The sequence below is a fragment of the Catharus ustulatus genome, chromosome 2 (assembly GCF_009819885.2).
Source record: "Catharus ustulatus isolate bCatUst1 chromosome 2, bCatUst1.pri.v2, whole genome shotgun sequence".
NCBI lineage: Eukaryota > Metazoa > Chordata > Aves > Passeriformes > Turdidae > Catharus > Catharus ustulatus.
The window spans coordinates 39,750,527-39,764,536 of NC_046222.1; the positions used below are offsets into that span (position 1 = coordinate 39,750,527).

General features: G+C 40.5%; 1 protein-coding gene across 5 annotated transcripts in view; it reads left to right on the top strand.

Annotated features, from left to right (window-relative positions):
- Positions 1–14,010, top strand: part of DEUP1 (deuterosome assembly protein 1) — a 47,084-nt gene that overhangs the window by 31,971 nt on the left and 1,103 nt on the right. For all 5 annotated transcript variants that reach the window (XM_042779034.1, XM_033053250.1, XM_042779035.1 and 2 more), the window contains one exon: positions 6,285–6,426. In XM_042779034.1, coding sequence (XP_042634968.1) covers positions 6,285–6,426 — 142 coding nt within the window. The remainder of the gene's footprint in view (positions 1–6,284; positions 6,427–14,010) is intronic.

A 14,010-nucleotide genomic window follows, 5' to 3' on the forward strand; every position in this document is an offset into this window, starting at 1 on the left:
TTATTCTGCACCAGTAGGTCTCATAACTTCACAAAATCGGTCAGTGCAATTTTTGATCATGCTTCAACTCCTCACAAGTGAGGAAAGATTAAGATTTTTTCCCATTTTCTGAGGATTTACACTTGCTGTACATAAGAGACTGTGAAATTTAATTTATGTGAACATAAATATTTGAAACAATAGAACTATGAATGTAATTTGCAGGATTGTGATTTCATAGCTGTTGGAAGATCAATCAAAACTGTGAGACACCTGTGAGAGTTGACCTTTCTCACAACAGAAATCTCAGCTAGCCTACTGAACACAATATAAATTATTATTATTATTATTATTGTAGTTAATATGATGAAACAGATATATTGAGCCTGGATTTCAGGATCTAAATCATGCATTACAATTCCTATATGAAAAGCTATTCAGATAAATAAATACACTGATTTCAAAACATGCAAATTTGACATATACTGTGTATGCACATCACCTAGCCATTGTTTTTATGACTGGGCCCTTTCTTACTATCAGTTCTCTGTCCCAAGCAGGAAACTACCTCAGGATTTTTCCAGAAAACTAAAGTTGAATTTTCAACCATCAGATATATGCAGATAAACTAGGAAATTTATGTTGGTTAAGTTAAAATCTGGGGTATGTTTATTTTATTCTGAGCGTAAACCCTGTTATTTCTGGTTTAATTTGCAGTTCTGTTTCCATGGAAATTATGGCACTGGAGAAAGGGCACAAAAGACTTATGTGGTAAAAAATTAGAAAACATGGTGTTTGTGCAAGGGATGGGTGTATATTCTACAATATTTTTCAGTTGAGTCTCTCAATCAGACCTGGAGGCCTGGGCACAGGCACCATCATGTCTAAGAGAGGAGACATCTAGAGAAAGCACAGGAAATTGCAGGAAGTTATACTAGCAATCCAAAAAGTGGCATGACTTCTTCTTTCTTTCAGTATACACTGAATTTCTAAATACTAGAAATTAAGATATGCAGAAACAGCATCTTTTTGCTACAAAGGATCTGTGCCCTCATTCTACCTATAACCACCTTAATTAATTACTGTTTTCTTTCTTATGTAATTATCTTACTTCTAATTGCCATTTACATAAGCTTTCCCTACCCTCAAGATTTCTGTCCTTTAGTTAGACCTTGACCATATGCAGTTGATTTAAATTTGGGCATGGTTGAAGAGGAGTTTCTCTGATGAAGCTGGTATGTTCAGTTTGTTTCTTCCAAAATTAAAATAACACCTATGAGTTGTGAAATGAAAAACTATTTATTTACCCTAAAAATATGCACAAAAGTAGGTAACTGATCAAGCCAAAGTGCACTTTGTGGGAAAAGTGAAGGGTAAATTCTAACATTTAATTCCTGCAAAGGTAGCTGGGGATCTCTTCATGGATGTGTGTTTGCAGTGAATATCTGTGTTAAGGAGATTTTCACTACTCCTTGGAGATCATACAACTCTTAGTCATGCTCACCACTGTATCAGTTATTGCAATAGATAAAGTGGAAGCAGTCAAAACAATTCTTCAGGAAAAGGCTTTTTATCCATTTAAAAATCAAGCTAGCCATTATACTTGCCAGGTAAAAGCAACAGCACAAATTCTTGAAGACAGTCTGATCATTAAAGATCTGCAGTTTTCTTTCTCAAGATTGGTTATGTCAACCAGCAAAGCTGTGTAAGGAATTTGGGGTTTTTTGTGTGACTAAAGTCATTGACTGCACAAGGACCAGGCAGATTTTATGTATGAGTCAGGAAAAGTAGATCCTGTCTATATAAATTCCCTTTATAGGCACACTGTTCTTTCACTGCTTGTCCCCGGTGTCACCATGTCAACAGTGATATTATCTGTGTGGTATGTGTACACGTTAAATACCCTATGACAGTAATCACACCAAAAGCATAAGTTGTTCAGCTGAAGTAGTAGTGTATTTGCATTGGTAGTGTTAACAAATGGACAGCTTTTTACAAATCTGCAGATTTTTTTTAAAGTAGATCTGTGTTCTTGGATATTATTTTGCACATGAATTGGTAGAAGTTTAAACCACAACTGTGAAAGAAGTCCAAAGTCAAGGCCCAGTATCCCTATCAAAGCACCTTAATGCGCATGTCATGTTTTTCCAAAATACCAAGCAGCCCCAGAAATCACATTAGGAATAGGAGAATGGGAGTTCCTTTTCAAGGAACTTCTTCTTCTTTTCTTATTTCCTTTTTTTTATTTTGTTGGGGGGTGGAGAGGGGATATGTTTTTATTATCTAAAGGCTATCATAACCCAAATCAAGTAGGCACTCAAGCACTCAAGTTTGAAAATTCTGTTCTTAGGGAAATTATAACACAACAGTGATAATTGTTGTTAAATACATAGAGAAGCGGTTCTGGGAGTACAAAAGAATGCAGAGCACATAGACTTTATTATGGGTTTAGAGAGAAAATTACTTCCCAAAAGGTCAGAACAAGAGATTTTAGAAAAAAAAAAAAAAAAAAAAAAAAAAAAAAAAAAAAAAAAAAAAAAGAAAAGTTACAGTAATTTCACGACTATAAGGCGCACCCTTTTGACTAAAATTTTCCCCCAACCTGGAAGTGCGCCTTATAGTCCAGTGCACCTTATCTGATGGACAAAGTTGCACATTTTGCCGACTTCCAGGGGGTGCGCTTTATAGGCCGGTGCACCTTATGGTCGTGAAATTACTGTATTTTATTATTCATGCCATCTATCTTCAGTTGTGGCAGGCTTTTTTTCACTGTGCCCTTCATCCAAACCATAGATGGAATGGACTTCAAAACAGGGAGAAAAAGAAATGTAAAAAGTATTTTCCTGTGCCCAAAGAGCAGAGTATATTTATGTAAATAAAAGTATGAAAGAAAGGAGAAAACTCTGCCTCCATAAAAGTAAACTTTTTAGGTGACTTAGAAAACTGGAAGGTTTGGTGAGCAATCTCAGTTTTATGTCAGCATGTATAATAATATTATTATTATAGTAAAAATAAAATTATAGTAACAAATAATAATTCAGCATCATGCTTATAATTTGCTTTGCTGTAGCATTCAGAGTATCTTAATCACAGCTTCTTTTATAATCAGAGAAAAAAATATATTCTTCATTAGTCCTCTGAGTTGTTCTGTACAGTCCATGTACTGAACACTCAGTTTCATGTTTTAAGGCTGTTGTGGTTTAACCTGGCAGGTAAACAGCACACAGCTGCTTGCTCACTCCCCTACTCACAAGGAAAGAATTGAAATTTTTTAAAAAGTAACATTCATGTGTTGAGATACAATTTAATAGGACAGAAAAGAAAGGCAGTAGTAATAACAACAGTAATGCTATATGTATGTACTGTATGGAACAAGTGATGCCCAGTGATAATGATGCAATTGCTCACCACCTGTCAAGTGATGCCTAAGCAACCTTCCCCCAGCTTTTTATTGTTGAGCATGCTCCCATATGGTGTGGAATATCCCTATGGTCAGCTGGTATCAACTGTCCTAGCTGTGTCCCCTCCCAAATCCTTGTGCACCCCCGGCCTCCTCTCTGGTGGGGTGGGGTGAGAAGCAGAAGAGCCCTTGGCCCTGTGTGAGCTCTGCTCAGCAGTGACTGAAACATCCCTGTGTTACCAACATTATTTCCAGCACAAATCCAAAACACAGCCCCATACAAACTACTATGAAGAAAATCAACTCCATCCTCGTGAAAACCAGCAGAAGAGCTTTTTTAAAAGGAGGTCCATCAAGGCTGCGCAGCCAGTGTCTCCCAACACCAAATATTTAAATTAAGATTAGAAAAGAATGGTGTGATCTTTCTGCAGAAAACAGTTTTTTCCCTGCACTTGGCAAGTTCTTTTTATTTAAAAAGATAAAAAAATACTGAGTAGCACTGCATACTCTTGAATATTTATTAAATTATATTTTAGTGACAGAGAAAATGCTCTTTAAAAGCTTTTATAGCTCATTTCAAATTAGTAGACTGTTTTAGGATATTTGCAATGATAGAATTTTTTCAAACTGCTATCATTTTTTAGTAGTTACCTCCCAAGATTAAAATCTCAGCTAGAAATACTGTAAGATAAAATTAATAGAATCTGAAATACTTTTTTTGCATGTTTTGGTAGATAACACATGGAAATTATGCAATTGAAAATTAGTGTAATTTCACAGACATCTGGGCAAGTACAGTAATTTCACGATTATAAGCCACACTATTTTGACTAAAATTTTGGTCCGAACCCAAACTGTGGCTTATAATCAGGTGCGGCTTATATATGGACAAAGAACAAAAAGTTGCTCTTTTAGTTTGGAGGACAGGTGTATGCTGAGAAAGGCAGGAACTTCTCTTTGAAATGGAGAATGTAAACCCCCTCTCTCCAAATTATTATAATTTTGAAATCAAGGGGCTTTCAGGCAAAAATATGGGAATTAGGAATAACAGTTCTTTTCTTGGGAAATTAAAATAGAAATACAGTACTACAAAGAATCAAACCTCAAACCCTGACAAAGTCAGAGTACAACCTGACACCCCGTCAGGCACGATGTTGGTAGCAGTCCCATTAAATGGTGGCTGCATCCTCCTGCAGTGACAGATGTGGCTCAGTTGAAGCAGTGCTCCTGCAGAAGGTGCAGTTTCCCTCTAAACGTCCAGTGGTGATGTGGAGAAATCCGGTTTTCCTCTGGAGTCCAGTGGAGAAAGGGGCTTCCTTAGTGTCCAAAAACCTCTGTTTTTATTTTGGTAAGAAATGTTGGGCTCTTCCCCCTGGCTGGAGCAACTTCCAATGGGATGAAGTAATTTTATCAGTCCCACAGTGGGACTCAATGGGCCATTAGCAAAAAATGACTCGCTGGAGGAAGGATGAGTTGTGAAAAGATAAAGAACAATGCCCTGCCTGGTTTCAATGGATGGCCCATTAGCAGAATATCTGATCTTGAGATCAGGATCACTGCCCCCACCCTCAACAGATGGTGATAGAATAGATACCTTTTATCACACTCTGTATTGTAATGTGCAGCTTATAATCAGGTGCGGCTTATATATGGACAAAGAATGAAAAGCTGCTGGCACCTGGAAGTGCAGCTTATAGTCAGTGCGGCTTGTAATCGTGAAATTACTGTAAGTCTCAGAATTTTCTGCTTTTATCAATACAGTATCAGAATTGTTCAGTTAACTATTTTGAACAGAAATAAAATGGCTTTTTTTTTTTAATGTTGCTATTAACCCTAATAGTTTTTGTTTTACATAAATACAAATTATTAGAAATATATACTCACACATCAATTCTGATCACTGAAATACAAGAGTTTTGGAATATCATAAGAAAATTCTTAAAAATTATTTTTTGAGCGTGAAGATTTCATTTCTTGTTACAAAAGCATGGTATTGTACAATTTTTTAGAAAGTGTATTTTAAAAATCTAATATTTTTTTATATTAATCTCCAAACTGTTCTCATTAAATCAGTGGCAAAACTATCATTGCAGTAAAAATGCAGAACCAAGGATTCCTGTACTATTTTTTGTTTAAGCATTTATTCTAGGTACCTGAACATAGTTGTCTAAGATAATTTTAGATGAAAATTGACTAATTATCCAGCCACTAATAAAAGCTTTTTTCTTTCCTCTCACACTTTCATATTTCATTTCCTCTATTTGTTTGGCTAAATTCACTGTGGTTCCTAGACATGGCCAAAGGGTGCTTGCACTGCTTTTCCCACTGGAAAGCCAAAGGAATGGTAGCCATTAGCAAAGGATAGGTGACAAACACTTAAGGAGCATTGTCATCTTCAATACCTGGAGTGGGTTTCTGTTTTAGCTCATTCTGCCACAGTTATAGCAACCAAGGCAAGGTTCCTCAACCTAAGCTCCAGTGAAAGGGTTTAAATTAGGGTGGTTTAATTCACAGCGGAAGCAGACAAGAGAAAGCACACTCAGACTTTTACAGTAACCTAGGTGGAAATTGCTAAATTGCTGCAATTTAGTAATGCTGAATCTTATGCCGATAAATTCATGCAAGAAGCAGTTTGAACAGCTAAGTAATCGAAACTACATAAACAAATAAATGAAGAAAACCCTTGGCTTTGCTATGATAGCTTAAGAGTTTTAGCTGGGTTTCATATTTCAATTTTTTTTCTTTTAGATCTTTCCAAAATAAAGATTCATGGAAAGTGGAATGTCAACACACTACTATGCTCACTGCTGGTGGATGCCACAGAAACTGCAGTCCCTTTGTACAGCCAAGGCAGTATCACTGTTTCAAAAAGTGATAACACTTTATCTTCTCATCCACTTCACAGAGGTCATGAAAAGAAAACAGTTTATAAATCTCCAGTACCACCAGCAGCCTATCCTGTGGGCTTTCCTGGGCCATTCCCTGAAGTGAGCAGAAAAGGCAGCTTTCAGAGTCCTGCTTACTATGTGGAAGAAAGAAAATTATCAGTAAGTAACTATTTTCCTGTAACACATATATTCTCAAAAATCCATCTGTGGACCAAATGCAGCCTTGGAGGAGCCAAAACTTAGATTGCTCTTGTTGTCATTGTTATTTATACAGTGCCAGCCCAGCAAAAATGGAATACCTTATCCTAACAGAAATGCTGTTTTTCTGGAGATTAAACATCCCCTACTGAGCCATACCTCTGTTCTAATAACGATGGTGATAATTACCTGCCATTATGTGACTGTGAGAAAGATTTCTACATTTTAGCTTATTGGCTTCTGTATTGGGGCACTTACTTTGTGTTGCCTGTGTAAGAGCACTCTGCTTCAAGTGTATTTCCATAATACCTGCATACCTACTGCCTTAAGTGCCATTAGACAAATCAAGTTTCTATTTGATCTACATCTCTTTGACTGATAGATGAAATCAGAAAAATCACAGCAACAATTTTCCATATGTTAGCTATTGTATTTGAAAAGAAACAGAAATTATTACTGTGATCCTTATTTTTCTTGAAGTGCAAGAATAATAGGACAGCATTCTTTCTTTTACTCTTCATAGCTGGAGACTACACCCTTCATGACAAGTGGGACAAATCCCATTTTGCCTAGGACAACTTAAGAAAATCTTTCCAGAATTATTTGGCTTTAGCACTCCCTTTGAATTTGAGCTTTATCCTCCTCCTTAGTATCTTCTCCCTTAGGCTTCCACTACAGGCACTTGATAAATTAGCACTTTCCTGACCTCCCATACCATCAGTAAGTAGTGAAATTAAGAATGTAAGTGAGGAATGAACTACAGGCCTCCCTCTGGCCAGCTGTGATACATGGATCTGTGTAACCAGGAGATCCTCAACTGCAGGGCTCTAGTTGAACCTATACAGGGAGAAGAGAGAAGATTCAGCATTTACTGGCCATTGTACGTGTGGTTGTCGTACCCCAGTTCTGCTGTCCACTTCAGAAACAAATGCATGTTCTTTCCTATCAGAGATGTGGCTGCTGCAGAACTGTCTCCATAGTGCAGAATCTCACTGTTGATAGGAAGAACCATAATGATGGCATAGCTGGGAAGCAGGGATTGCAGTGCAGCCCTACACTGACTGTGGTCCCCTCAGCTCTGTCTGAGAACAGTGAGAACCATGTAGTCCCAGATGTTTGACCTCACTTCCACTTTTATATTCTTCTGTTTCACAGGAATTTTAAGTAAATGGCTTTTGGTTTCTCATGGCTTGAGATTATTCCTTTTAAACTGCAAATAATGAAAAGAGTCATTTGGACTATTCCAGACCAGTCTGATAAACACCAACTCTTCTCTCTTCTGTCAGAAGTATCAGACAGAGACACCAAATCACAAAGCTTCTGTTTCCAGAAAGCCTAGGGAAAATGTCCATTCTGAGACACTTCTACAAGCTGCAGGGGAACTATTTCCCAGCTGGCATGCAAGTCAGGGTCAATGCCAAGACTTTCCAGCTGGTGTGTGGGCAAAGTACAGTAATTTTACGAATACAAGCCGCACCAATTTGACTAAGATTTTGCTCCTAAACCGGAAATGCGGCTAATATTCAGGAGCGGCTAATATGTGAATAATCTTCTGACATTTACAACCTCAGAAGTGCCAGCCAGAGTGTGGAGCTGCTGCTGCAAAGTCGGCATTTTGCGATTGTTACAAATTGCTACTCTGTTGCACCGCGGGTGGAGCCTGGCTGCCTGCAGGCAGCACGGGGGGTGGGGAGAGAGGCGGGAGAGCTCCCTCCTTCCCTCCTCTACCACAGCCCGGGGGAGAGACGGGGGAACCCCACGCCGCCATTGCCGCGGCTCTGGGAGGAGAGGGGGGACCCGGGCCGCCATTGCCACGGCTCAGGGAGGAGGCGGGGGGCTCCGTCCCCGCCCGCCGCCGCGGGAGCGAGGGGGGCTCCGTCCCTGCCTGCTACCACACGGCAGCGCCGGGCCGTGGTGACCGAGACCAGTGGCAGCGGCAGCTGGCCCCCAGTGGCCCCACCGAGCGGCAGCGCCGGGCTGGGCTACCTGGCCCCGTCAGCAGCCCCTAGCGGGCCGAGCTTGCACAGCCTTAGCTCAGCCAGTAAACCCCGCCCTGCCGCCGTTCTGTTACTATTTGGCAACTTTGTTGCACGCGGGTCCTCTCTGCGAACGACAGAGTGGCTTATATTCAGGTGCGGCTTATTTATGGACAAAAAACGAAATATTTGCCAACACCCAGAGATGCGGCTTATGCTCAGTGTGGCTTGTATTCCTGAATTTACTGTACATAACAAAACTGTTAAGCAAAAGATATTTCTCATACAAAGTCTAGGTCCAAATCAGTGGCATTGAAATTAAATCATCACTCAGGCTGACATTGGATACCACAGCTTTAGTGCAGAAATCATTCAACAGTCTGTTACTCCAGAGTTCTCTATTCAAATGCAAAGCTGTTGCATTGAGGAGAAAGAGGGGGGAAAATACCCAGTATGTTACACCAAAGTTCTTTGACAGAGTTCTGAGGTCTTCAGGGGTGTAGAACACAGGGACAGGGCAGATACGAAATTTCCAGTATGTTCAAAACTTCAGAAAATGTTACAAGCCACTAGTTTTCTGAGGAATATATGTAGCACAAATAGAAAACATCATATTTCCAGGTGATGTCCTGATACCTACCAAAATTACAGTAATTTCACGACTGTAAGGCACACCAGACTGTAAGGCGCACTTTTTTTTTGCAGTGAGGAGCTGCGCCGCGCGCAACAAAGTAATGAATTACTGGCAGGTACTTAATTTGCAAACATTTTTCACAGATTGGCGTAGCCTTTAAACGCAGCCCCAGGCGCCCTCCCCATGTCGCGGGCCTCGGCACTCCCGCCCGCCCCCAGCGCCAGCTGGCGAGGTGCAGCTCGGGGCGGCCGTGGCTTGTGGTGGTTCGGGGCCAGCAGCTCCCTCTCTACCCGTGCAGCTCATGCCAGGCCAGGGCCGGCGGTGGCTTCTTCCCCCTCGCGCCCAGGCCACTGCTGCTGCCGGTCTCAGCCCGGTGCTACCCCGATGCCACCAGGATCACCCCGGCCCAGTGCTGCCCTGCTGCTACTGGGTGGGCTCAGCTCGGCTCAGGGCTGTTGTGGGCTCGCACTTCTGGATAGGTAAATTTTGCAACTTTGTCCATATATAAGGTGCACCGGACTATAAGGCGCACTTCCGGGTTCGGACCAAAATTTTAGTCAAAAGGGTGCGCCTTATAGTTGTGAAATTACTGTACTCTCATGGTGTTGAGGGAAGAGAGAAAATAGTCTGTAGGGCTTTAGACAGTGACTCACATCACTCCTCCTGGTAGAGAATCTTCAGACAAAGATAAATGTAAATGTTCCACTGGAACCTCTGCCCTTTCACATTCTTACTTAGAGGTTACATGTATAGAGAGAGTAATTTTTTCCTTAAATAAACTAGAAAGCTCAGCTGGGATTCACTGGAAATTCCCATAACCCCAGAAATTCTTGTGTCTAGGGTTTTCAAATCTACAGAAATACTTTTTCTCTGAACAGTACTTCATGCTGTGCTCTCTTTCTGAAATGAACAACTTCAGAAAATGATTGCCTCATCTTTAGTCATAAATACTTCCTCATGTTTGTCTTCAGATGATAGACAGTTGTTGTTTGTTCTGGCTTTCAAGACCTGGAAATACAAGACTTCATCTGTAATAATTAAAATTTAAATTAGGCATTAGGGAATTTTCTAACATTAGTATGGAAACTTGCTTAATAAATAGATTGCCATGAAAAGCTCTAAATTCTACCCCTGGACATCATCAGGAATTATTTTGGAAGTCTTGATCCTACCCTGAGGCATGCTATAGTCCATGCCTTTCACTCCTGGGTATTACTATTACCTAGGAGGTAATTGCAGTAAATTCACGACTACAAGTCGCACTGAGTATAAGCCGCATCTTTGGGTGTTGGCAAATATTTCGTTTTTTGTCCATAAATAAGCCGCACCTGAGTATAAGCCGCTCTGTCGTTCGCAGCGAGGACCCGCGTGCAACAAAGTTGCCAAATAGTAACAGAACCGCGGCAGGGCGGGGTTTACTGGCTCGGCTCGGGCTGTGCAGGCTCGGCCCGCTCGGGGCTGCCGACAGGGCCAGGTGGCCCAGCCTGGTGCTGCCGCTCGGCGGGACCACTGGGGGCCAGCTGCCGCTGCCACTGGGCTCGGTCACCACGACCCGGCGCTGCCCCGTGGCGGCAGGCAGGGACGGAGCCCCCCTCGCTCCCGCGGCGGCGGCAGGTGGAGACGGAGCATCCCGCCTCCTCCACGAGCCACGGCAATGGCGGCGTGGGCTCCCCCCCTCCTCCCCAAGCCGCGGCCGTGGCGGCACGGGGCCCCCCCGTCTCTCCTCCGGGCTGCGGCAGAGGAGGGAAGGAGGGAGCTCTCCCTCCTCTCTCCCCGCCCCCCATGCTGCCTGCAGGCAGCCAGGCTCCACCCACGGTGCAACAGAGTAACAGTTTGTAACAATCGCAAAATGCCGACTTTGCAGCAGCTCGGCTCGGCACTCTGGCTGGCACTTCTGAGGTTGTACATGTCAGAAAATTGTCGGTCCTGAGTATTAGCCGCATTTCTGGTTTGGGAGAAAAAGCTTAGTCAAAATGGTGCGGCTTGTATTCGTGAAATTACTGTACTATTAGGTAGGCCCTCTAAAAATCTTTTATGTCACTCAGCAATTTCCTAGGCATCACAAATTTATTTTTCATCTATAAGAAGAAGCATGTTTAAGATGGGCATCTGTACCTGCTGCCTAAGATGTGTTGCAGTGTAGAGTTAGAGGAAACTACTCCCAGAACATCCCAAATTTAGTCACTATGAGACTAAAATTAGCCAGACCAATTTCTACTCCTGGTATTACAAAATCTTTCCTGGAAAGTAGAATCAGCTAAGCATGAGAAGACTCCAACACTGGGGTTTGGCCACTCATGATTTGACCAGTAAGTGTTAAAATACCCTACAAGTTAAAGCTTTCTTGCTGCCCTGCTGAAGTTGCATCCAAGAATGCTGGGACAACTCATGGGGCAAGTAAGACATTACTTCTCAGCAAATTAATTAGGCAGATCTGTCTCTCTCTCTTCTTTGAGAGAGCTATAGCTTCCTGAAGAGCTCCTCCTCAGCAACCCAGAATTAATTCTTAGCCACTTTGGGTAGTTCTTACTTAAGGAGAATACATACTTAGCACGTATTTCATCTATAGAAATACGCATCTCTGTCAGGTGCACTCCTTCATTTCCAGCAAATGATGAGGCAGAAAGGTGATTTTCATTACTGGTACGCACCAAAGAATTAAGAGATCAGCTAGCACTGTAGAAATGAAAGAGTAGAATCCTTGTTGCGTTATTGCTCAAACAAGTTAGATGGAAAGCTTATGATGAACCCATCCCTATCCAGTTTCAGTTAGAAAATCAAAAGACATAAAAGCAGTAATATCTGAGAAAAAGAAATTCAAAACCAGGGACCATGAATCTCATCTGAGACATGGATTAAAGGACTTTCTTTGTGGTTTTTCTTCCTCAGAGGCCAAAAGTAAAGACAATAAAGAACATAATGAAAGAACAGACCAGAGGCTTGGAAAGCAAAGTGTTGCTAACAAGGAATGTTGCCTTTTAGACTTGCTTAGATAAAACCTTCTCTCAGAGTGCATGAAAAACAACACATTAGGGACCCATCTAAAATCATAGTCTGTTATGTCTGACCCTCGGGTGAGGAGCTGTGGGGAGCCATGACCTGCTTATTCTAAGTGATAAACATCCTTCTCTCCACTCTAAGGAAATTCAGAAATGTCTCATTTGGAGTTTACAGTGTATTTCACGAAGAAACACATCAAAGTACCAGTTGATGCGAAGGACATTTAACAGTTTGGGAAGATAGCTTGATTGTGAGGCCAGTCTCTTCCCAATGACAAGTCAGTAACTGAGCATTCTTATCCTGTATCTCTAAGAATCTTACAACTTGATGTAGAGTTTCTGTGACTGGCATCTGTGTAAATCTGCAGTCCATAAGGAAAAGTCTGACATGACATTTTTCTCTAGGTGATGATACCTATTAAATTTGTGATTCAGATTTTCCCATTTTCTCATGCTTCTCACTGAAAGTATTTTATTTGCTCAGCATTGAATCAGTGATTTCATGGCTGGTATTCAGTAAGGGAAACACATGGTGATTCTTTAAGCAAAGCTTCCAAATCCAATGTATTCTTCATAATATAAAAGCCTTCTTCAAATAATTTAAAATGGTACTAACAATTCTGTCACTGAATCTTGACATCACAAGATGTATTTGTGACCTACCCTACGAAGGCATAAATGGCATGTAGCCATGACCTTCAGAATGTCAGGGAAAACTCCTCATATGGGAATAGTGATAATATATGAATGTGAAATCACACATGTGTTTATGAAGAAAATCAAAGGCAGGTGATGTCCCTCCCTCTTCTTAAACTTTAGAGGATTGGCATTCTTTCTTATTCTTGCTAGTACAAGGATTGAGAGGGGGGTGTTATGGCACAAAGTGTTCCAATACCTTTAGGTTTCTTATTCATACGTGTCAAATTAAGTCACTTTTTCTTGCCCATCATTTTAAAACATTAATTTGGAGGGTTTGAAAAAAAAGAAAGGTTCTGCTTTTTCTGTGAATTTCATTTTAGGAGGCCTGTACATTAAGAAGCCATTCTCACTCAAGAAGGATGGTATTAAACTCAGAATTTATTTCCAGCTATCACTTACATCTGTACTTTGAAAGGAAAAGGTTTTCCTATAGAAAATTTCTAAATTTCATCTCAGAGTCTGCTGCAAAGGGTTTGAATGGATTGGTGCTTTACAGCATTTATCTAATTAGTATCTTTTAGCCTTAAAAGCTGCTAAAGAGCAGTTTTCAATGAAGTTGAAAACAAAGTCCCAATCTGTCTCTAGTTATGGTGGAAATAGGGAATACCCCATTCTGATACAGTGGAGCCTGGAGTAGGAATTTATGCATATAACAGAATTGGCCTTTTCCACAGATCATCTGAATATTTGAATTCCTATTTGATGTGCTGAAATATAAACTTCAAACGTTTTTGAATTCCAGAAAAAAACCTGATATTTCTAGACTAATAACTTAATGAGTATCTAAAACTATTTAAGATATGGTTTTTAATATTATCTTTTAAGGATAAAAATGTCAATCATTTTTCCCAATATATGACAATATACAGATAGAATATTATCTTTTTTTTAATATTAAAGCTCCTATACTAAATTTTGTTCCTCAGCCAAATCTTAAAAATTTATGTCATAAAATTGCATTTATCTCTACAAAAAAGCATTGAATATATTTAAACAGGCATAGTATCTTTAGGAAAAGAAAAATTTCGTATTTCTTTTGATAAAAATATTCCAATGAATGCATCTTATGTATTAGCAATAAAATTAACAGAAATTGGTGCTTAAAAATTTAGAACTTGTTCCAGAAAAGATTCACACGTCCTTTGCTTTATACAACTCTGCATCCCATGACAACCATCTAAAGGCTGATTATTGGTATGGTTTGTGTCTGAGTCTACTAAATGCTCATTAAATGGAA